The sequence below is a fragment of the Dipteris shenzhenensis genome, chromosome 20 (assembly GCF_047967505.1).
Source record: "Dipteris shenzhenensis isolate YYH24624 ecotype China chromosome 20, Dip_SZ_1.0, whole genome shotgun sequence".
Classification (NCBI taxonomy): Eukaryota; Viridiplantae; Streptophyta; class Polypodiopsida; order Gleicheniales; family Dipteridaceae; genus Dipteris; species Dipteris shenzhenensis.
Window position 1 is genome coordinate 13,394,297 of NC_141615.1, and position 24,793 is coordinate 13,419,089.

General features: G+C 47.0%; 1 protein-coding gene across 3 annotated transcripts in view; it reads right to left on the reverse strand.

Annotated features, from left to right (window-relative positions):
* The window catches only part of LOC147889300 (homeobox-DDT domain protein RLT2-like), a 123,597-nt gene that overhangs the window by 54,467 nt on the left and 44,337 nt on the right, over window positions 1-24,793 (reverse strand). For 2 of the 3 annotated variants that reach the window (XM_087391358.1, XM_087391356.1), the window contains exons 4-9: window positions 17,570-17,655; window positions 16,430-16,960; window positions 16,155-16,244; window positions 15,568-15,732; window positions 15,210-15,432; window positions 14,836-14,936 (exon numbers count right to left, since the gene is read on the reverse strand). In XM_087391358.1, coding sequence (XP_087247484.1) covers window positions 14,836-14,936; window positions 15,210-15,432; window positions 15,568-15,732; window positions 16,155-16,244; window positions 16,430-16,960; window positions 17,570-17,655 — 1,196 coding nt within the window. Of the gene's footprint in view, window positions 1-14,835; window positions 14,937-15,209; window positions 15,433-15,567; window positions 15,733-16,150; window positions 16,245-16,429; window positions 16,961-17,569; window positions 17,656-24,793 lie in introns of all 3 variants that reach the window. The other variant, XM_087391357.1, reaches the window with a different exon arrangement.

Below are 24,793 nucleotides of genomic sequence, written 5' to 3' on the forward strand. Positions count from 1 at the left end.
ATGCTCTTTTTAGAGGCTGTCAAAAATCAAATTAGAAAGCACCAAAAAAAAATCCAAATCCTTCCAACTATAATTCTCGCGCATGGGAGGGGAGGGAGAGGGGGGCGATCTCCCGACTACAATGGAACAAAAATTTTAATTGGCTCAAAGACCCTACACATTCCATGGAGCCAATTGAACAGACATAAAGGCAACGCCTTGGCCACCATCAACTGCGCAAAGACATCTCTTGCAGTGAGAATTGCAGCATGTCTTCCATTTTTTGCTACAGTCTGAGGGCGGCACCACTCTCCTCCAGCTTGTTCTTCATGAATATTGCTCAAGTCAAAAGTCAACCACTATTGGCGCTCCCACCTCTTTTACCTTCTTGACTATTATTGCTTCCTTTAACACTTCCCTCTTTAAGTACTTTCCAGGTTTTATTTGCTAGTTTTGCACTTGCTCTCGATTGTAAGGAATAGTAAACACACCCTAGTATACATTTCAGAAAGAACGAAAGGATGTCCACATAAGTAGACACGCTTTTCCAACACATACACGAGCTAGCCTATAGAGACTAAGTTCACAACAGCCGATAGTTAAAAGATGGATACACTTGAGTGTTACCAGATATAGTTAGCAAAGTAAGGAGCAACGTGGAAGAAAAATCTTGCAAATCCCATGGCTACTAGTCCAAATGCACTAAAGCAATGCCACCAAAAGGATGCACTTTGAGTGCATCCTTTTGGTGGCATTGCTAGCTATGGGGTCCCGTGCTCACTTGCTCTCCATCTCACTATTTCTCCTCTTGCTCTGCCTCTCCACAATCTCTTCACAAGCTTCGCCACCATCGCTCTACCTCCTCTTCTCCCCCATTCCTTCATCTCTAACCACGCTCTCATGCTCTCCTCCTTCAAGATCTTCATCTAGATTCCCATCCCTGGATATGGAACATGACGAAAGGAGCCTCAAAGAAATGCCAAAAAAAGCATGCACTGTGAGTGCTTTTGGACTGCGTCTTGCCAAGACTCCCCAATGCACATGGTGTATTAACGTTAGGTCATTCTTTTATAGGAGCATGTAAACTACCTAAACCTAACCCATTTTGATAGCTCTACATCCCTAGGTCCCCTACACATATTTTTAAGAGTTAAAATTCGATACACTTGGCAGTTTACTCCACCACAGTAATGAAGGTATGATTCATAGGATACTTTGGGCAAACAACTCCAGAATGCCCAATGAAGGTGAACAGGTCCATCCTTGAAAGAAGAAGTCAAATTGGCCCTGGAATAGTCACTTGCTATTTTTAGCCAATGGTAAATACTTCATCAGAAAGTCAGTTTCAATAAAAAAAGGACATTACAGGGAAGCTCTTAAGGAGCACTAAGTTCCAAATACTTGACGGGAACCACTCGGCCGACTTGCTTATTTTAGCCAATGGCCATTAAATGAACCAGTCAACTTTTATGCACTGACAGGTCTTCCCCTTGAGACATATAAAGAGGCATTAAGGCTACTCATGACTTGGGTGATGCATCAGAGCTCAGTTCTACGTTTAATTTACTCTATTTCTATTTTAAGTAGATAGAGTAATGAAATCAAGTCGAAGGTTTTTGAAGATGAGGTACCATGATGAAGGGCTCGAAAAGGCAAACATTTTCTTCCAAAGGGTCTTTGAACCTAAAAGGTAACGCCCCCAACACCCATGGGGTGTTGAAAGAACCTTACAAAGGAGGACATGTGTTTGGGGCCCTATCTCTACCTCAACCCCCCCTCCTCTCCTATAAAAGAATCTCACAAATCCTACGTTGAAATCTAGCCACATTCCTGCTGCAACCTTGCTGCTCCCTCTGCTTCCTCTCCATGCTCTGCTTAAGCTGCTGCAAATTGTGAACTTCTGTGAAGATCAAGCACTCTCTATGCTGCCGCACACTGCCAAACAATCTGCAATCCAGCAGCCCATCAGATCATGATCTGCCTTGGAGGACAAGCCATCTCTAAGCTGCTGCACAATGCCAGCGTTCTGCACTCTTAAAAGTCATTTGTGAGCCTTCTTTCCTTTGTCGGATCAGTCAGCCCATGCCAAGCCCTCTCTACCCTCATTTGAGGCTGATATTTTTTATGATGGAAGTACTCATAACTTCATTGATGCTTCTCTTATACAAAGACTTTGCATCCCAACAGTTCCCAATAGCCACCTCTACGTTGTCACTTTCGCATGCTACTTCAAAGACGTAAGAGAGATGGTCTCGAATCCACGTGTAGAGATGCAGAACTACTTAAAGGAGCCATTGTTTCATGGAGTAGACATTTTGTTAGAATAAAGTAGTTCTGCAGCAAGAGTCCCATATTCTTGACATCATTCATGACACTCAGACAAGTATTGCTTAGGAATGCAAAATCTTGGACAACATCTTCATCTTTTGGGAGGATTTCGAGAAGGCTTATGACAGGGTGGAGTGGCCTTTTCTAGATGGCACCATGCAGCGGATAGGTTTCTTGGACAAGTGCATTCGGGGCTTCTCTGCCTTGCATACTAGGACTGCCAACTAATGCTTATTGGGGGTCACACAGCAGAGGCCTTCTCCCTATCCTGCTCAGTACGACATGGCTTCCCTCTTGCACCTTTCCTCTTTCCTTTTGTGGTAAAGGCCCTGGGTATTTTATGTACTCCCAAGTGAAGGGCCTCACCAAGTATCCGCCAAGAGGAGCTACTGCACTCGAAGTTTGCAGATGGCACAATACTTTTTGTGAAGGGCACAGCAACGAGTCTAGAGGGAGTTCAGGAGTCCTAGAGTTGTACTGTTTGGCATCAAGGGCTAGGATCAACTGGAAGAAATCAATCAGCTTCCTTACAGTGATTAAGGAGGTTCAGGATCTTGGTTTTGGGGGGCCGCACTTGGCTTTTGGTGGAACCCATGGGGGCAAACAATGAGATATTTAGGCTCCCAAGTAGGCATTGACATTTAAGCGGAGCAGCAGATTGCCTTGTTGATAGAAAGTGTGCACACAACCTTTTATATCGAAGCCCGGCTAAACTTCCCCTTGCAAAGCGGGGTCCCATAGCCAACCTGGTACTCTTGACCAGGGCCTGGTACATAGCCTTATGCTAGTGTTTCTCACAAGGGATGCATGGGGTGGCTCAGGCGCTTGGTGTGCCATTTCTTATGGGCAAGATCGGATGGCATGAGAAACACTAGAGCCAGGGTCGATTGGTAGACAATGATCCTGTCCCAGGCAGAGGGAGCACTTGGCATCATAGACCCAAAGATGCAAAGCAAACCCTTTCGGGCAAGATGGTAGAGGAAGCTCTTACCCCAGACTCAAAGCCTCAGAAACTCTTTGCTTCAGAGAGGTTGGTATGTTGCTCGTTGGTTGCAATAGGAACAATATATGTTGTAGTTTGCAAGGAAAAGCATAAAAAGTGCTCAAGATAGAGCGTAGTTTTATGCTAATTAGAATTTAGAAGCGGTCACCTCAAGTTGCCTCAGAGGGCCAGTGGGTTTACTTGAAGATGTTAGAGGTCAAAATCTCCTGCTGTCACCGAGAGAGAGGGCCTTGCTTGTGGGTGTACCCGTCCAGTGAGTGAGGCTAGCGTAGATGAGTGGGGGCCTATATTGTTGGTGTGCCCATCCCCCATGAGAGTAGGACTGTGTGGCTTTCCAGTGCCTCTTGCTGGTCCACGCAGTGCCATGTTGGCCATGGAGGTTCCCAAGAGGGGTGCGGAGCTGTGTGGGCAGGTCTGCCCTGATGTGCTGCCACGGGTCAGCCTTTCTGATGGGCCCTATATGAGGGCTGTGGAGCAGGGGGTGGGCTGACCTGCAGGTTGGCCACCTTGGCTGTTTGCAGTCCCCCCATAGGCTGGGGGGGGTGAGCCCCCTTTATAGGGCTGCGGGCAGCCCTAGTGCTGGGTCAGCCCTACAGCAGGGGGTCATCCCCTTCTAGACCAGCCGACTAGGCAGGAAGGGCTACCTATATATAGGCCCCCCATTCTCATTGTTTTCCATCATCTGCTGGAGCAGCATAGCCAGCTCAGTTGAGCAGTCCTGGAGCAGCATTGCTAGCCCTGTAGAGCAGTTCCAGGGCAGGGTTGTGGAGCAGTCCATCCACCCCTTTGTGTTTCTAGTTGGTGAGGTTGTTGAGCTGTCCAGTGGAGCTCTCAAGCAGCCTGTTTGTACAGAGGTTTTCCCCCACTTGTAGAAGGGTTTTCTCCAGATATCACTTGCAGTTCTCTTGTGCCTTTCTCTATTAGTCCTTGATCACCAGTGGTAGGATGAATAATTTGACCAGGGAATAATTTGACCAGGGAGGAATTGGTCCCAATGGTGCTTGACCAGGAGGAGCGCTTTGTTGATAGTACCTATGAGAGTTAGCCTGAGGCTTTGGCAGCTCAGCAAAAAGGCAGAAAGCAGTTAATAGCTCAGGAACTCAAGGCATCCCGTACGTGTAACTGATGTGACCAGAACGGTCATTATTGGCAGCAGTGTCCCCAAAGGAACGTTGAGAGGCCCAGTAACCAATTGGCTACCACCAACAAGCTTTTCGGATCCAGCTGAAGGATTGCTTGCTTTCAAGCAGAACCTCTAGCCCCACGAGGATTTGTTCCCGCTGACTCACATGGCAGTGTGTTACCACTGTGTATTTTGTTTGGACGTTATGACCTAGCAGATCCAGAGGGGGTCTCCTAGTGTTATGCTGCAGCTATTGTCTGATAAGCTACTAGAGATAAGGATGGGTCAATATATTGCCAGTGCGGAAATCCAGACATAGCTAATTGATCCTTGTGAGCTGTTAATATGCCCATTGGCATTGGAGCACTGAAGTATATGCATGTTGTCTGGCAACCATGTTCCAGTTTGGCCTTGAGAGAGGGCTATCTAGCTCTGTGATACAGGTGCCCGTGCAGGGAAGCAGACCTTGCAATACATTCTGTTGGAGTCATGTACCTGTACCAGTAGTTGGATTGTTGTACCAGATGACACAGTGTACCATTACTAGACCAAAGGAGTGTACCTAGCACTTGTGACCTAGAAGCAACAGTTTTCAGGTTTCCAATGATCGTGCCGAGGCAGTTCGCGCCAAGAGGGGGTTCTTCGACGATACCTGTAATGAAGGGGGAAAAGGGGCAATTTAGAGGACCTTTAGAGGCCTCTTAGATGGGAAATGCGGAGAGACTATAGAAGTCCCCATCCACCCCTATTTATACACTTTTGATGTGACATCTAATCATATCTACTCACACCTCCTTCCTCCTACATGCTCTCTACACTCTCTCTCCCAATCTCTCTCTATCTCTCTTTCCCCTCACCCCCTTTTATCTCTCTTCCTCTCCCTCTACTCCTTTCCCTCCTGTCTCCCTCTCTCCTGCTTCCTCTTCCCTTATCCTCTTCCCCTTTTCTGCCATCTCTGGCCCTTCACCAAATCTGTCCCTGCCCCCTTTCATTGCATTGGTAACAGAACTCCGACCCTGGCCTTTGCTTCCCCTTCATTTTCATTTCAAATTGCAGAAACAGAGCCATCGGGTACTTCAGCCTAGAAGCATTGGACAGCAATTAGCACCGTCCAGCCTTGTTTCCTCCGACTAAGCTACCACGAGTAAAACTGCCTAAAGATCCATATTTATAGTTTGCCACAATGCAAAAAAGGGCGCAGTGAGGCATCCCAATCATCAAGCCGCTGAGGTGATGGCTCTGCGAAGTGAGGGTCAGTACATCGGTAACCCCACTGCCTGCCCTTTTACAAGCAAATGCTTCCGTGTGACACCACACCTCTGCCTAAGTCCACACTCCTAAGCCTAAATGACGACCAGACCCCACCTGTGACCAGCCCCGACCTGGTTGGGTCCGACCAGACCCCACCTGTGACCAGCCCCGACCTGCTTGGGTCCCAAGTCGTCCACCAACGCCTGGCCCTGCCAGTCGCCGTCACCAAGAGGAAATCATCGTCGTGGGCCAATCCTATTTTCCGTCAAACCTGCTTCAAGTCCACGCCTCGCCATGGCGCCGCCATTGCATGCGCCAAAATTTCGCCTCGTGTCTGTCACGCCGCCGTCGTCCGTCCTCCTTAGTGGTTAAGGTAACCAAGGTTGAGTTAGGTTTTCATTGGGGTTAACTTATACTAACCAAAGGGGTCCTAGTGGTCCTAACTGTCTTAGCAGTCTTTAGGCTAGGAGTCCCAAGTGTCTTAGTTGATTTAGGAACCCAAAAAAAAAAAAAAAGAGGATAAAAAGTCAAAATTTCAGCCTCTTTTAGGGGTCTTTCGTAGCCCCTTTTGGAGCCATTTCGACTCCATTTTGTAGCCTCTTCATCGATTGTCCTCTCGAGCTTCAGCATCGACCCTTTTTAAGAGGTTCTACACACTCTATCAGGTACTCATTAATGCAGGCTTCTCTCTCACGCACAGACGCCATGGCACCCATGTTGGAGATATTATGCATAGCAAAGAGTGTGAGACCCAACACACAAAGAGTAGACCGATCCGCCCTCCACCGCAATACTGCAAAGAGCAAGTTCAACTATCCAACACCTCCCCTGTGATAGTGACTTCTCAGTCAGCTTGCGACCGGCAAGGGCAGACCATCACTCGTCATCCCCCCTTACTCTGAACTGGGTGGTCAATACCATCAACCTAAGTAAAAGACAATACATTCATTTTTGGGGGACAACCCAGGGCAGAGTACCTCTTATTGACTCCAAATACATTCAATTTAGAGGGACAACTCAAGGTTGAGAACCATTATGTGACAACACAAACACACATAAGATCACTGATCATCATCTACCACCTTAGAGAGCGATAGATCATGTAATATATCATATAGATCTTGTTCCTTAGGTCCAGTAGATGTGGCGTATCTATTCTCGAGCTTGTCCAGTGTCTCCTTGGCTGAAGTAGTGAGGTCAAGATGATGAAGTAGTTTGTTAGCCGGCCTCAAACCAATAAGCGTCAGTGCCTTCTCATTCTTGTCATCCCAAGCTGATTGGTCTTCACCATGAGGATGAAGCTCCATGTGGGCAAACTGAGGTAAGAAATTTGCAGCACCAGATGAGGAACCAGCAAGTATGGCGGCTGGTCTAGGATTCCCAAAATGCAATAGTAGACTCCACGTGTGCAAGTGGGCAGATATAGGTGGCTGTAGGTGCTCCAAATACAAAGCCAGGCCTCGAAATGTATAAGGCGGCTGTCCAAAGCACACCGAAATGCTACAGCAGGTCACCACAGCGAAAAACAGCTAACATAGAAGTGCTGGAAGCTTCAAAACAGCTCAGAAATGACTCTGTTGAAGGCGGTTGTGCAGCAGGAGCACCAAAACAGCTCGGAGATGCAAACAGCAGCCGCAAGTAGGTCCAAAAAGCCTCGAAATTCTGAACCAATGTGCACAGGTGGTCGGTTTCTACTGCAGTATCGTGCAAACCCTAAAATTGGTGATGAAAAAGCTCCAAAACGTCTTCAAAGGTCCACACGTGTAGGCATGCCTTGAACAGTGTGCCGACCAGCAAGCTAGGAGGCCGCCAAGGGAGGTAGAGCACTCAAGGACAGCTCCAAGAGATCCAAATGGTGGCGGCAGGCTGTGAAGACTCTCAGCTGATGCAAACGGGTGCAAGGAGGAGGTGAATAGAGGCGGAAATGGAGCAGCGCTGACGCGGCTGCAGGCTGCAAGAAGAAGGGCTGAAGCAGAATTAGGGTTAGGGCTAGGGTGACGTGGCAACTATGGAAGGTGGCTCTAATACCATGTTCCCTTGCTGGTCGCAAGCTGACTGAGAAGCCACTATCACACGGGAGGTGTTGGATAGTTAAACTTGCTCTTTGCAGTATTGCCGTGGAGGGGAGATCGGTCTACTCTTTGCGTGTTGGGTCTCACACTCTTTGCTCTGAAGGGGGGTGTTGGAGATATCATAGCCAAAGAGTGTGGTGATGTGATGTGTTAGTGTGTAGTACTAGGTGATCTAGTACTAGTTCATGTGTGTGAGTCTTGTGTGAGTGCCACGTGTCATCATGGGACTTTTCCCATATGCACTAGGTGCTAGTGTGTGAGTGAGTAGCCTACATAAGGCTTGTACTTCACTTGTCTTGTCATACTTGATGAATGAATGAAAGCCTTTTGTCATGTCTTCATTTGAGCATCATTTTCTCGCACCCTAACCTCTCTCTCTCTCCCCCTCACACCATGTTTCTAACAACCCAAGCGTGGCCCTCGGGATACATTGCATGATAGTGATGAGGCTGCTCAGCATGAGCAATTGCATCTGGTGGTACAGAGATCCCTACAACTCAGCCTCTATCTCCAACATCTTGAGAAGCGCAGGTAGCGCAAACACAGTTTTTGGATACCCTTGCTTCTATGCTCCAGGATGCTTTCAGCCAGATGGGACAGGAGTTCAACCAACAGCAGTTGTCCACAGCCATGGCTATTCAGGATTCTTGCCCAGATGGAACAGCAGCTCGAGCAGCACATTGGCCAGGCTATGCAAGACAAGGGCAAGCAGCCCGCACCCCAACAAGGGGACCACTCAAACAGTCAGGGTGTTTTTTTTGCTCCACGCAGGGGTTTTATGGCAGATGCCCACCGTGCCTATGAGCATCAGTCTTTTGGACCGTTGCATGTACCCCAGCATGGGGATTATTTGGACTTAGATGATGCATTTTTTGTGCCGCAGAGCACCTTCTTGCAGGATGTGTTCAGGCCATCTTTTGGCTCACAATTTTTACCATCTATGCGGACTGAACTGTCTCTTTTGGGCTGAGCCGTCTGAGGTCTCATTTGGGCCAACTCATTGGTATGCATCCGGTTAGTGCTCCTTTCACCGCAGGAACGAGTATGCCTAGAGCTGATTTTGGGTTGTATGGCAGCCCACAGCCCTGGGAGAGAGGTCAGTCCTCTTTTCATCCCTTTCATTTCAGAGAGATGCATTTGGCAGAGAGACCCAGCCATGGGTTCATGCACCTATCGCTCCGCCAGTGAGCACATATAGCCAAACGCAGCTAGTGCATCAGATAACAACAGCTACTACGCAACAAGGGGTTAGTGGTGGGCAACAGGCCGCTTTTAATGAGATGCTGGCAGATTCCTTGCATTCATATAAGGCCCTACCTCAGGCCATCAAACTTAAGATGTCTTTCTCTGATTATGTGAACCTCAAGCATGATGATGTCCGCAATTCTAGAGGTTACGCACACAAGAATTATGCAGCCAAGGATGTCAAGGACAAACTCACAGTGCATAAGTTTAAAGGGGACACTCGCACACCTAATGAGCTAGAGGAGTGTCTTAGGAAGCCCGAAGATTATTTCCACTTCTACCCAAAGCAAGGTGAGGACCACATAACCTCTGCAGGTATGCACATGTAGGACTATGCACATACTTGGTGGCGGTATATGAGGGATTCACCTCAAAGGTCAACCACATGGAGGGGTTTTAAAGAAACGATGGTTACTACCTTCATATCCCCACTCATCTTGGATTAGTACTTGGCTGAATTCTATGCATTGTCACAGACTTACCATCTCTCTAAGGTTGAGCAGGAGCAAGTGGCAGTACAGGTGTGGAAATTGCTAGAGAAGGACTTCATCTCTCATAGAAATTCTCCTTTCGCCTCCCCGGTGCTTCTAGTGAAGAAGAAATCACATGTGCATTGATTACAAGGATCTAAATATGGGCTGTTGTGGTGCCAGGACAAAATTTATTTAGTGCTAGACTCAAAATATAGATAGTTAGTTTTGCAAGAAATGCATTCCTCTCCCATGGCTGGACATGCGGGTATCACTAAAACATATGAAAGAATCAAGCAGAGCTTTACCTGGGAAGGCATGTGGATAAATACGTGGCTAAATGCTTGCCTTGCCCACAGTTTCCCCCACTTGTAGCGGAGTTTTCTCCAAAGATCACTTGCAGTTCTCTTGTTCCTTTCTCTCCTCAATGTGGCGTGTGTGAGGCGTGCTCTCTCTCTCTCTCTCTCTCTCTCTCTCTCTCTCTCTCTCTCTCAATGTGGCATGTGTGAGGCCTCGCAGATGTGGGGCGGGGGGGATGAAAGAGGTTGGTATGCCCAGACACGTAGGTGGTTTGAGAGATTAGGGCTTCACATAGACAGGTTGCCTCCCTTTCAGTACAGCTTAGACGCTCCAGCTATCTCACTAGGATACCACGAGGTCAACCAGGTCATTCAAGAAGATCTACTACAGTTACACACATTAGGGACCTGGTTGGAGCCGAGGGAGCTTCCAGTGAAGCTCAGTTTCTACAGAGACCACTGTCTGCACATCTCTGAGGAGGGTTTCATTGTCCCACCAGAGCACTCAATCCATCTGCCACACTCACTGAGGATCTCTATCGGGCAATTTCAAGTTTCATCGCACCGACTCCGTATTGAGAGCGGGCGAGCTGAGGGGATACCCAGGGAGAGACGCGTCACGTGATCGACAGGAGGTGGAGTCAAAGGAGCACTTCGCATTCAGATGCCCCGTGTACTACGAGATCCGTGGTCGATACCCTTGCCTTTTTAGGGACGGTCTTGGGCCATTATCAAGACTTCTCTCATACCCAGACCATGGATGCCTCGCCGCCTTCATCCATGAGGTGGTCCGCTATAGGGAGTATTAAGCAACTAACAATCCCCAATTTCTGGGGCAATCTAGCAGCTCACAGGCCAGCCAAAAGGCCAGCCACCTCAGCCAAACAAGTGGCCAGAAAGACCAGCTGGTCTGGCCGACCAGCTGGCAGGCCCACCGACCAGCTGGCCGACCAGCTAGGTCTGGCCTATAAAAGCACAAGCCCTCACACTCCTTCAGACAGGACAGGACCTGCAGCTCTCCTCTTCTCCTCCATGCTTTGCTGCAGCCCCGCCTGCTCCACTTCTACCTCTCCTCTGGCCTATAAAAGCACAAGCCCTCACACTCCTTCAGACAGGACAGAACCTGCAGCTGCTCCTCTTCTCCTCCATGCTTTGCTGCAGCCCCGCCTGCTCCACTTCTACCTCTCCTCTTCAGTTCTGTTTCTCTCTGCCTCCTGGCTGCTGCCTTCTCTCTACCTCTCCTTCCTGCCTCCTGGCTGCTCCATCTTCTCCTCCAGATCTGCCCCAACTTCTCCTCCTCTGCTCCAGATCTGCTCCTCTGCTTCAGCTCTGTCCCTTCTGCTCCAGATCTGTCCCATCCTCCTCCAGATCTGTCTCTTCTGCTCCTCTGCTCCAGATCTGTCCCCTCCTGCTCCACATCTGCTCCTTATCTTCATCATCATCAAGCTACACGGAGGACTGCGTTACGCTCCCTCTGCTGCTATATTTCCTACTGCAATCCCTATCGTTTCTCTATATGGTATTAGAGCCATGGTGAGCTAAAGACCCCAAATCTCTGGTGATCTAAAGATCCTGCTTCTTCTAGGAAGCCATAGGTACGAGGAGCATCACTCCTATGAACATATCAGTTTCCTCTTCATTCCGCTGCGCACTAAGGGAGAGAACTCCATCTTCTACTCCCATCCCTCCCTCCCTTTCAGAACTCCATCTTCTACTCCCATCCCTCCCTCCCTTTCTTACCTCCATCTTCTACACCCATCCCTCCGTTCTTTTTCGGTTTAAGGCTTGACACTCCCCATTCTTTCGAACAAGGAGGTCATGATCCTTCACCTCTACCACCATTGGCATCGACTTCCAGGATCTACAAGTTCTCCCTAGGCGGGACCCTTTCTGTTCAGATGTGTCTAGATGACTGGAGGCGGGGATAGACTCTCCTCTCTCCCGAGGTCCAAGATCGGACATACACTGGCTCACTGTTCAGCTCCGACCTCTCCGGATTATCAGTGCTGCTAAGACAAATTTGTTCTTTACCTTTGCTCTTTCCTCCACCTTTCAGCGGTGAGAGGGGGTGGCTTATTCTCTCAAGCTTCACAGTGTTCTTATTTCTATATGGTATCATACGTGTAACTCCGGACACTTGAGGAAGTGAACAATTCCCTTGCAAGGGCACTCCTCTTGTGGTCACCTCTTGGGCATTTCACAGGGATAGCCAACACCACCATCGACATCCCTACACGAAGCTCCAAGCACACCATGTCTGCCCCTCCAAATTGGCAATTGAGAGGGGGTATTAAGCAACTAACAATCCCCAATTTCTGGGGCAATCTAACAGCTCACAGGCCAGCCACCTCAGCCAAACAAGTGGCCAGAAAGACGAGCTGGCAGGCCCACCGACCAGCTGGCCGACCAGCTAGGTCTGGCCTATAAAAGCACAAGCCCTCACACTACTCCAGACAGGACAGGACCTGCAGCTGCTCCTCTTCTCCTCCATGCTTTGTTGCAGCCCCGCCTGCTCCACTTCTACCTCTCCTCTTCAGTTCTGTTTCTCTCTGCCTCCTGGCTGCTGCCTTCTCTCTGCCTCTCCTTCCTGCCTCATGGCTGCTCCATCTTCTCCTCCAGATCTGCCCCAACTTCTCCTCCTCTGCTCCAGATCTGCTCCTCTGCTTCAGCTCTGTCCCTTCTGCTCCAGATCTGTCCCATCCTCCTCCAGATCTGTCTCTTCTGCTCCTCTGCTCCAAATCTGTCCCCTCCTGCTCCAGATCTGCTCCTTATCTTCATCATCCTCAAGCTACACGGAGGACTGCGTTACGCTCCCTCTACTGCTATATTTCCTACTGCAATCCTTATCGTTTCTCTATAGGGATCACTTACTCATGACGCAGAGACAGAGTCCTCAGACATAGGACCCATTCCCTCTTACAGCAAGATCACAGAGTTCTTCCAATTAGACCGCACGCGCCCTACAGTCACTGATAGCAGACGCAACAGAGACCCAGAGCCTGAGGCACGCCGCACTCGATAGCACACGGACATGCAGATCACACTGAGCGACCTCCCATCCTGGTTCAGGCCTCGGGCTCGGCCCACAGGGGTTACTATAGCCCTGGTCAGAAGCAGAGTCATTGCCAGGAGACTGAGACGGGCCGCACCCACAGATAGCCGCTAGCGCTCCATCACTGGCTACATATCAATATCCCCCTGACACACATATACTTATGTGGGGCCGCTTGCATGGATTAGTGCCAGCCAACCCTGATGGTGGCTGACCCAAGTATGAGAATGATGATGATGTTGATGACGATGATGATGATGTCACTATTGATGATATGACTATGTACTACTTAGCACTTAGCATTCAGCATGGGTGTCGATGCTCGTTTAGTAGCTCCACCCTTTCTTATTGATTTGTATCAGTTTTCTATCAGTCTCATAGACCCATCGGTCTTCCAAAGACTTTAATAAACTCTCTCTCTCTCTCTCTCTCTCTCTCTCTCACAGGCAACGGGGCTTGGCCACACCACCAGACACCTCTCAAAGCAGGATCACAGAGTTCTTCCCATCGAGTGATATTGATCGTCCAGTCTCTAGCCGCAAACGTGACAGAGACCCCGACCCGACAACCACATCACGACACACGAGGCATCGAGGGGACACACAGATCACTCTAGGGCACCTCCCGTCATTGTTTCGACCTGGGACACGTCCCACGAGAGTCACGATGGCTCTGGTCTTGCCTCCAGCCTCCTCCAGGAGACTGAGACGCACGGCACCCCTTGACAGACGCTAACGTCCCATCACTGGCTACGCACCAGCCAGGGCGACATGACATACGGAGGATTCCACTCCGCTCGAGTCTTTTTCCCTTTCATTGTCACACCCAGATGTATTTGACTATGTATGATCAGACTTAGGACTCAACACGGGTGATGATGCTCGTTTAGTAGCTCCACCCTTACTGTGGTTTGTATCAAATTTTCTTTCAATCTCATAGACCCATCCGTCTTCCGAAGACTCTAATAAAATTTCTTTCTTTCTTTCTTTCTCTCTCTCTCTCTCTTCCGTTCATTTCCATTGCACTTCTCACAGGAGATCCATAAGAATTCTCGAATAATGCTAACTAGTCACGTCTATAAAACATCTTCACGCTTTGTGGTCCTTTCCAAATCCTTAAAAGGATCAATGAAGTGGCTTGTAGGTTGCATTTACATATTGGTGTTCGGGTACACCCAGTCTTTCATGTCAGCAAACTAAAAGTGAAGTTGGGTGCTTGTAAGCTGTTGATTGGTATGACTAGAGGGCAGAGTCCAGACGAGAGACGATTTCTTCTCTGATGACAAACTTGTGCGGCTCAAGGATCTAACCATTAATGTGCCTCATGAACTGGAAAGGGACTGATAGCTTGGGAACAGTGTTGTTCCAAAACTGAAGGCTAAGTCAGAGAATGCTTCGGACTTTGGAAAATATTGATTCTCTTTGGTGCCAATTCCCAAAGTCATCTCAATCCTTCTATGAATAAGAGGGAAGAGAATGGCATAACATGGCTAGTGTTATGGAGGTCAGCTTAACCTAGGTTCATGTAACCTAGCCCTGAGATAGTTAGAACATGACCTATCTTTAGTACAGCTAGGGTAAACTTAAGGTTGAGACACATAGGACACCCCACACGTATATAAGTGTTAGCCTCAGCTCATTTGGGGGTGGCACCCAGCTAGGATGGAGTCCGTCTACGCTTATATTCCCTGACGATATCTGTACACAAATGGGGCTGTATGGTATGGGACACGTATGAGATCACTGGTCCGGGATTGCTTGACCTGTAGCTCGGGGGTGATCCTTAAGAGGATCTATGGTTGGGTGATGACGTGCTAGCTTACACCATTGGTGTCCTTGTGTTTGTATTCTAACCCTTGGTGGTGTTTGCAGGTAGTTTGTGGATAGAGGATTGCATTCCTCCCCTAGGTTATTAGCCGTGGCTATCCTATCAAGGGTATGTCACAAGTACCTACTACCACTTCACAACAAGAGATAAGGATCACCTGTTTATCAAATGCTATATGAGGCTTACCATGAGTAATTTGCCAATGTTATCTGTGGAGTTAATCCATGGGTGGGCTGCAAGAGGTCTTTTCATTCTGACCGAAGCAGGGGGAAACTTCTTCAAAAATTCTGCAGAGCAAAGATATAAGGTCATTGAGATGTGCAAATCAACTCGTACACAGCAGTGCCCTAGAGGCAAGCATACATGGCACAAAGTAGCACAGTAATCTCATTTAATTATCTCCATAAAAATGCCTAATAGTCTTTGTCTTATCACTTTTGAAGCTTGACTTTTATTCTTGCACATGCAGTTGTGAATTCTATACGGGTATCTGTAAGGCTGGAACATTTTTCATAGCCATAGTTTGAAAAGCTTGAAAGGTAATGAAAATATTGGCCAACCTTGATATCTGTCCAGTTCATTTAACGTCTCACCATCTAACAGGTAGATGGATGGCAAACCCTGTATGAATGCTGCAGCTTCCAATAATTCCAAGCGTTCATCATCTATCAGATCTGTAGACTCCCTTGCCAACCTTCTTGCTAGTGCTCGTTCACTGGCAACTTTCATTTTAGCGACCTCTTTTTCCCTTCTGCTTTCGTCCTTCTGCCGTTGCCGTTCCACCTGAAAAGTAATCAAAAGCATACAATGAAAAAGCCAAATGCTATAGACATGGAAAAGGTAATCAGAACCAAATCTTCTAGACAAAACTTTATTTATAACAAGCATTTTCTAAGGCAGATCGAATATAAAACTTGCCCTCCTCGTCTCCTTTTCCATTATCCTTTCTCTACGCTCAATTTCTCTCCGATGTTCCCGTTGAATGCGCTCCTCCTCCCTCTGCCTATCTCGCATGGCCCTTTCTTCTTCTCTACGTTTTTCACGGCCTTGCTTCTCAATCTCCTTCCGCATTTGCTCCTCTCTCTGAGAAATCCAGTCCAGAGAGATCAACTATCAGTGAGGTAACCCAATATTTACGAAACCTTTGTCAAACAACCAAAAAACATTATACAAGGCAAAGTCATGCAGATCACTTCAGCCTCAGCCCGGACAACCCTAAAGAAACAAATGGCAGGTTTTCATCATGGCCTAAGTGCCAAGCATACCGAAAATTCACTTTGTCTGACAGGAATCGACAAAGACAATCAGGTGGTTCAAAAGCATATCAGGTACACTTGCTGAGCCAGTTATAAAATTATATTCCTGACATACATCATTTGCCTGGTCTTCAATTTGTATCTAGACTAATGAACAATATGAGGTGGAAAAGAACATTATCCTTTAGGTTTGTTTTCATACTGAGCTCACTTAGATTGGGGGAAATTCATCAGCGTCGAGCCACTTGCCTTCCTTCTAGCAGTATCCTGGCGTTCAATTTCACGTCTAATTCTCTTCTCATGTGCTTCAACCTCTTTGGCGATTCTCGCTTCTTCATTCTGACAAGTTGGTCAACGCACAATATCAAAACAGCACAAGCTACTTTAAACTCATAACTGAGGACATGTAGAAACTACAGAGAAATCGTACAAAATGAGATACATCAACAAAAAAACAAGAATAGACGCATTCAAATAAAAAAGAAAACCGACCATGTGTGCAACCTCACTCAGAAATATATTACCTTCCTCTTTTTGTCCAACTTTGTCTGTTCTTCCTCATGCAGTAACATCAATTTATCAGAACCCAGATAAGAACTTCCTCCTGATAACAACTGGAGAGATGCCCGATGAGCTGCAAATTGACTGTCATACCCAAAGCCAGGAAATGCATCATGGTGCAGTCCTTCAAAATCTAGTCCACTTTGAGGGTACAGATGATTAGTGCATCCATCCATTTGAGGTAAAAGACTTCCTCCAACAGCACCGAGTCCTCCTTGGAAGCTAAATGCACTCATCAAAGCATCACTATTATGAAGGAAAGATCCTGCGGAAGTAAGATTTTCAAAAGCATTATTGGCACCCAGATAAAACTTGGACTGGTTGGATCTATCACGTGATTGGCTGACTTCCGCCCTTCCTGTTGGCTGCTCGGGAATAAATTTGTACTCCTGTGGAGCTCTTGGACCCTGCAGGTCATTAAACTCAAAGGAGCTTGATAGTGTTGCTCTCCGCCTTCCACCTCCACTGCCTGGATACTGATCTTCTTTTGCATTCTGCGGAGATTCATATGAATTATGCATAGAGAACAATAAGCTCATAAGAATATCGATTCCTTCAGTTTTCATTAGCATACGTATACTTGAAACTTTTAATTATTTTTCCCCTGATTGAATAATGCGGTCAAAATTTTTAGAGGCAAAAACCTCATTCTTTTTTGTTTTGAGGAGTGGAGATCAATTTTTCAACGAAGAGTTGCAAACATGAGGACCTTAGTGGGCTTCTGTCAACACAACACTGGCAGTCCATCACCAGCCTATTCAACTTAAAGAATGCTCACACTCTCAAACCCTTGCCACATACATATGATAGAAGTATTCAAAGTTTCCAAAGGTGATTAGAATGATGAGATAATCTAACCATTTTGGTAATATTACATTAAATGTCATGTTTTTGTGCATGATGAAAACAATCACATGCACACTCAATCAATCAAGGGGACAAATTGCCTACATGCCTATAGCTTACAGGCACAAATTGCAAGTCCTTGCTTACTGCGGACACCAAAATGAAATCTTCATTTGCGTGCTTTGTTTTATTTTAAAACAAGTATTTGGAAACTTCATCTCCATGTCATATAATAAGCCAAACATATTTTAACTAACCTTTCGAGCCTTTGTCTCATGCCAGTCAGAAGCTTTGTTCTCAAATTGTGATGGTGTTCGCAGAGCCCCATGACTCTGCAAAGGAGCTGCTTAAAGGTAGATCATTAGACAAACATGCAATTCGTTATTCACCAAACAACAAAAGTAATACTCACATGTGAAACTAATTAATTCAAATCCGAATCTGGAGAATAATCTCTTAATAGAACTCTTTGCAAAGAAAACTATTCACAAAATAAAATCAAAGCAGTCTTCCCACAATAGGCACTCGTGCGAGGAGCTTTCGATCCCAACCACATTCCAAAAGAGAAGCATAAAATTACAGGCCACATTTTAAGACCAAACCATTTGCTTCAAAGAGCCAAGAGCTTCGCACCACCTACCCATGCCCTTCAAAAAGCGTTCCAATCAATTGATTTAGCAATCAGCCCATCATTACATGTAGAACTCTACAAGCAACCAGCTAGACAGGAGGTGGGGAAAGTATACCACCTAGAAAATAGCAGACCATGGAATCTTCCATAATTTACAATTTAGAAAAGGAGGCCGGATAATGTCCCTAAGGAGGAATGTTTCTAGCAAGGACCACGATCTATCTTCATAAGACACAAACATAACATAGTCTTGTAATTATTTTTAATGAAAAGAATGAAATAATGAGACGTACATGTGTGGCAGGACCACTTTACTTCACAAACGTGCAGATTTTATTTTTTCTCTTCTTATTTGTGTACATGTTACACGCGTATTTTGTGCAAGTTCTTTTCACAAGACTTCCCACACCAGCCAATTATCTTAATCAAATCTACTGCAATGGACATCTAGGGTGTCACTGATATCACTTTCCATTTTATATACCATGAGTTCATTTCCATGGTTTATACACCATGAGTCCAAGGGAGCTGGAAAAGTCGAAAGCTGGGGAATGGGCTGTTTGCTATGATGGAAGAGCAATTGTCACCATTTGGTTCTTCTCCCAATAAATAAAGACAAATATTTATTAAATTGACTCCGGTGAAAGAATATTGACTTTGCTTAACTAGAATAAGCTTTTTGGCCTGCCCTCTGGGTAGCCTTAGCAACGCTTCAAATTGGGCAAAAAGAAATTAGGCATTTTTTAAAATTTTGGAAGTGCATTTTTTTCTATTGGACAATATGTCAACTCTTCCTCAGTGGACTTGAATGCAGACTTTAAAGTGGTTGACTCTCTCTCTCTCCCCCCCCCCTTTCTTTATCTCCTCAAGTCTTCTTACACACCATCTCCACCTTTTCTCCCTCCCCCGCCCCCACACCCCCTCCTCCTCCTCCTCCTCCTCCTCTCTCTCTCTCTCTCTCTCTCTCTCTCTCTCTCTCTCTCTCTCTCTCCCCCCTTCAATCTTCCTGCATGCACACCATTTCTAGTGGATTCCTTTTTGTTTACTTTTTTGATCTGCATGGTGTGAAGCTCTATTAGTGCCTAATGAAGCACCCAACAGGTGGAAAAACTTTTATGGTGTGGAAAGTGTGTGCATGACATCCTCAGATACGGCCAGAGACTTATAATCAGAAGATGTTTTCAGCTTATCTTCAGAGTACTCCCTTCAAGGTTGTTTCAAACAGGTCAAAGCTTTAGAAGTACAAGGATGGTCTGCATCCAAGCATTCGTGCCCAAGTAAGCATTGTATGCAAGACAAAACTCCGAGATTTGATGCATTCAGCCTCCGTGGTTGAATCAATGAAGGAAGACCTCCTACGGTCAGTAGCCACCTCAAAAGGCAAGGATGGGAAACACTATGAAAAAGAATATGGTCGTCCCAACAGCTCATGGTCAAAAGCCATTCCAACCTCAGAAGCCAGGGGGTCCATCAAAGCCCTACAAAGGAAAGTCAAGGTTTACCCGGAGGCCTTCTTAAAGGGGGTTAAGTGTCCGTCAAAGCCAAAAGGGTCCGTCAAAGCCCTACAAAGGAAAGTCAAGATTTACTCGTAGGCCTTCTTAAAGGGGGTTAAGTGTTTCCATTGTGGAAAAGAAGGGCATCTGGCTGCCCAGTGCCCCAAAAAGCCTTCGGGTTTGAGGGAGCAGAAAACGCCAAAAGAACTTGCAAAGCCTTTGGCAAGAGGAGTCTCTGATATGTTGGGAATAACAACTAATCCAGAAGCTCGAGAACTTTGCCTCTCGTGTGGTAAAGTGAGAGACCAGAATGCTTTGATTCTATTCGATCCAGGAGCTACAGACAATTTTATCTCAGAAGACCTAGCTTTGAGGCTAGGAATTAAGACTGAAGAATTGGGGGCATCCCTAGATGCAGACCATGTTTTGAAAGGGGATCCAATTAAAGTCACTCCATTGATTGGAAAGCTTAGAATTCATATTCAGGATTATGTGGACCATGAGGAGTCCACGAGGAGTTATACGTTTCACACCTCAAGCATTATGATGTAATTTTGGGCATGATGTGGTTCCACCAACGGAGATACACATTGACATGAAAGCAAGAACTCTCATTTTCAAGCACAGGAAGCTAAAGGAAAAGGTGAGACAATTCCTGTTGCATCTAATATTTCGATTGCTAAATCAATGAAATCAGCTATTTCTGCGTACTTGGTTTTCATAAACAAGAAAGAAAGAAAGATGTATTGACGTCCATGGGAGGCCTTGCAGGCCTATGGGACAAAGTGTGCAAAAAAGTAGACTCATACAAGCCTCTGTGGGCTGGAGCAAAGGGCGCGCTAGGGCCCTTGCTGAGTACTAATCTATGCTAGCAAAATCATAACTAGTCACGCACAAGCTGAATCAATCTCGGAGTTGAGACTTAGGAACCGAAGCCTAGCATCATGATGGCTCTCTAGTGAGCAGTGAAAATATCTCGTATTTGCAGCTATCAAGCCGTCTCGCGCTATGGTGGCGGACGCGGTCTCCGGTCTCCTTCATCTCTAAACTCTCTAGGCTATGTCCAGAGTGACCCCGTCTCTATCGGTCCCCCCTGAGGAAAGCTGTGATAGGTTAGACCTCAATAGAATGTGCTCTGGTCACTCTCTGTCTCGCGTGTGATCTTTGTGTCCCTCTCTCAATGGCACCGTGTCGGCTCTCTCTACCGATCCAGGCTGCCCTCGTATCAGCTAGCTCCTCCTCCTCTACTCCTGGAGCTGACCCATATGTATAGAAGTCTGTGACGCGTCGCTATGCCCAGTCAACCTCCATGTCCTGCGGTCTAGCCGCCTCCTGCTACTCTCTGATCCGTCGGAGTAGTAGCTTCCTGTGCAACTGCATCTCCATCAAATAGAGCCCAATACAGACTTGGTCATGGAAATGGATCATATGTGATAGTGGACCGAAGCCACTCCCCTTAAGGTAGAGACAATGGTAGCGTCCTCGTATCTCATAATAGGCTGGGCAAATATAGAGAAAATGCTCGTCTGTCTCAACCACCCCTAGCATACATAGCATGCAAATCCTCTGCTCTCTAGGTACACCAGCAACTCTCCACGCCTCAATCCTCAGCTGATGGGGCGTCCAATAGCAATCCTTAGTGCATGTGAGACTCCTTTGTCCTCGAGAACTGGGGTCTGATGATGAATCCCTCTTTCGATACTCTCAGGAAGTGGTCGTGATAGAACTAGATCTTGGTGGGGAATCTTGGTTCCCTCCCCAAGTCCGAGATATGTGGAGCCGGAGGAGATCTAACCGTATGATACGGATGATCTAATCTCGTGGGATCGACTCAAGAGGCATGTCCATGCTGTACTGAATGAGAGGAAGTATGTCCATCTGGATACCGCGCCTGGCAAGCCAGGTGGATATACGTGCATACCATTTGTCTGCCCCATCCTCTGCTAATCGTTTGGATGACTCCAAGGCCAGCCTCGGAAGTCTCCAATGAGGTAAGTCCCAAACTTTGTGGATGAAAGTCACTGTCTGAAAGATGGCATCAACCTAGAGAGGTGTCATGGCAAACTTTGCATGTACTATCTCATGTGGGACTGAGGGCTTACACCGAATCATTCTGGACCCCATGATCACCTATAGCCGCTCAAATTTTCTCCACTCTGCCTTCGGGAGATCGCATCCCTAGAAGGGTGCTGCATACATGGCAGTCGGTCGCACTAGCGTATCGAAAAGCCAACCCTTCGTCGGTGGACCCTGGAAGTGTGTCTGAAAAATCTGTCGCTCTAGCCGACCAGAGCACCCCGCCCTCGTGTGAGTCATGCTTGGGTTGCATGGGTCATCATGAAGAGGAGTCCTGTGAAGACTACTCCCAAATACGTGTAGGACTGTAGCACTGCGCGTAATGTGTTGAAGACCATAACCTTGGTCTTCCCAAGGTTGACTAGCAAGTCTCTCTCTCTACAGAACACCTCTAGGGCCCCAAGATGTCTCTGTAGTCCTCCTGTTGAAGATGATATAAGGACTATGCTTAGCGTATAGCAATATTTGTATCATGAGGTCGGCCAGTAATGATCCCCGCCTCCTCGGTGGTCAATGAAGGATGTGATCTCATCGATGTAAAGTCCGAAGAGAGTCGGTGAGAGGGAGCAACCCTGCTTCATCCCGATCGTGCTCTCAACCCAATCCAATAGACCACCTGGGGCACGAACTCTGCTTCTGACTGACTCATATAGGCTCATTACCCCCCAGATCAACGTCTCTGGAATTTGCATCTCCTGTAGTCTCTTGATCATGCGAGAATGTGAAAGTCTACGAAGCATGTGTAGACTTTCTGGTGTCTTGACCTCGCCTCCTCAATGATAGCCCTCAGAGTGAAGATGTGATCTAGTGTAGAGTGCTGCCTCCTAAATCCTGCCTGCCCTAGTGCCCGCTGCCCCCGTGCCTGTGTGACTGCTAAACTCCCTCTTTAGTATCGATCCATAGATATTGGCCAATGTGTGGCCAATCATGAGGATGCGGTAGTTCCCAGTGTCCATGGGGTCTCCTGCCTTGTGTATCGGAACAATAGTAGTGGTGCTCCAAGCTGGTGGGAAGCCGTGGCATACAACATGGTTGAACATCTGTGCAAGAACAGAGGTTAAAACCTCTTGTCCATGTGCGAAGTGCTCAATCCGTAGGCCCTCATGGCCTTGTGCCTTCCGGTTGTGCAGCAGGCGGAGCGCAACCCGTACATACTGTGCGGTAATAAGTGATAGGTAGTGGGCCTGGGCATAGAGGACATGTCCGGTGGTGCCTGCATCAGGACATCATATAAGGAGCATGCATAAATGTGCCACACTCCCGGATCATTGATGGGAATGGGTGGCTTCCCTTCCGAAAGAAGTCCCCATCCAATGGTCAAGTCCTTGCCTTGAAATGATCTGATAATCTCATCCATTCTATGTGTGAGGAAGGCCCGTCAATTGCGGCGTGTTAGCCGTCGGAATATCCGGTGAGCCTCGGATAGCGTCAATTGACCCAAGGCTCGCTCTTCTGTGAGGTAGGCTCGCACCTCTCTGCACTCGTCGTCAAACCAAGGGTTTTGAGGCATCTTCCCATCTCGGCCCCATGTGGATTGGGTCGGCTCTGGTGGCGGCATCCTGTACTACTGAAGCAAGGGTGCTCGAGGCGTGCTCCATAGGAGACATTTGCAGCCACGCTCACATTTCGAGGTGTCTAAGGGCTGTTCCAGCTCTGCTCCAGCCGCTTTTTGCACTTCAACCTGCTGCAGCAGCTCCGTGGTCTGTCATATTCTACCTACAGAGGTCTTTTGGGTCTCAGCCTTCAGTTCAGGGGACCAGAAGCTGATTTACAAGCAACATTTGCTGTCTCTTACTGTTTTTTGACAGTTTTTACTGTCAAACCCTAATTTCCAACAGAAAAATTTAGGGCTTTTGACATTTGGACCTTCAACCTGTCAATACAACACTTTGGACAAGGTTGACAACTGAAATCCTTCCTAAAATTGAGGTTTTCGGTAAAATTCAGGTTCAGAACTGTCACATTGTACCATGTCATCACTTAGGCCAACAAAATTTGGGGCTTTTGTGTTGGGAGCTCAATTTCAGCTGGTAACTCTGTTCCTATACCTTGCTGCACATATTTTCAGTCTATTTGCTCTCTCAGTACTATTTACAATGGCTGGGAACAATCATGACTTATTTGGCATTCTTCGTGAGGATGATAAATTGGATGGGACCAACTATCCGATGTGGTCTTATCTCATGAAACATATTCTTGTTGCAAGGCATTTTCGGAATATTGTTTCTGGGGTTGATCTGAGGCCGGCCAATGCTTCAGTGGCGGCCCCTACTGCTGGTCCCTCTGCAGAGGGTACTCCTCCTAAAGCCTTATCCTCTAGCACCCCTGCTGCTGCTCCTCGAACTCAAGAACAATCAAGATGGGATGCAAGAGATGCAAATGCACATTCCTGTATTGCTTTATCATGCAAGAGAATCATTATTCCAAACATCCGGTCTTGCAGGACAGCAAAGGACGCTTGGGACAAATTGGCTTCTCTTTATCAGATTCGCAATGAGGCACGTGTTGCATATTTAAGAAGGCAGTTGTAGGAAGTCAGTGTGAATGAAGGTGATTCTATGGATGCATACCTGACAAAGGTCAAGGATCTCATGGAACAACTTGCCAATATTGATGAGGTGGTGCCAAATTCTCAGCTTGTCAGTACCACATTGAATGGACTGCCGGATACATATCAACGATTTGCCACAACCCTTCGATTAGTAGCCATGGGTAATCCAGACCACTACTCTTTTGATCAGCTTGTCACTTTGCTTTTGCAGGAAGAGCAAAGTCGAGCTAATAGACAAGCTATTATTCCTGACCATGCTTCGACAGTTACTTACAGATCTTGGTATTCGCCAGACATCCTCCACTATGGTCTACACTGACAGCCAAAGTGCTTTGGCCATTGCGCGTAACCTAGTGTTCCATGCGCGTACCAAGCACATTGAAGTTCACTATAATTATGTTCCAAAGCAGTTGTCAGCAGGAGACATAGAGTTGTCCTACCTTCCCACAGAGGACAACATAGCAGATATGTTTACAAAGGCACTTCCTCATCCCAAGTTCGAAGTCTTCCGACAGGCTTTACACTTGGTTCCCTTTGTTACATGATCTGACATACCTTGTACATTCATAGGTGGCTATATCCTTTTGGATGAACATGTGCCACCATGACCAGAAAATACCAAGTATTCTGAGACATTATACTTCAGCCCATACCATGGAGGGGGGTTTGTAGGCCATCTTCTTCCAGGTCTAGTGATGCCCTATGGGGCCTGGTATGTGCCTTGTAGGCA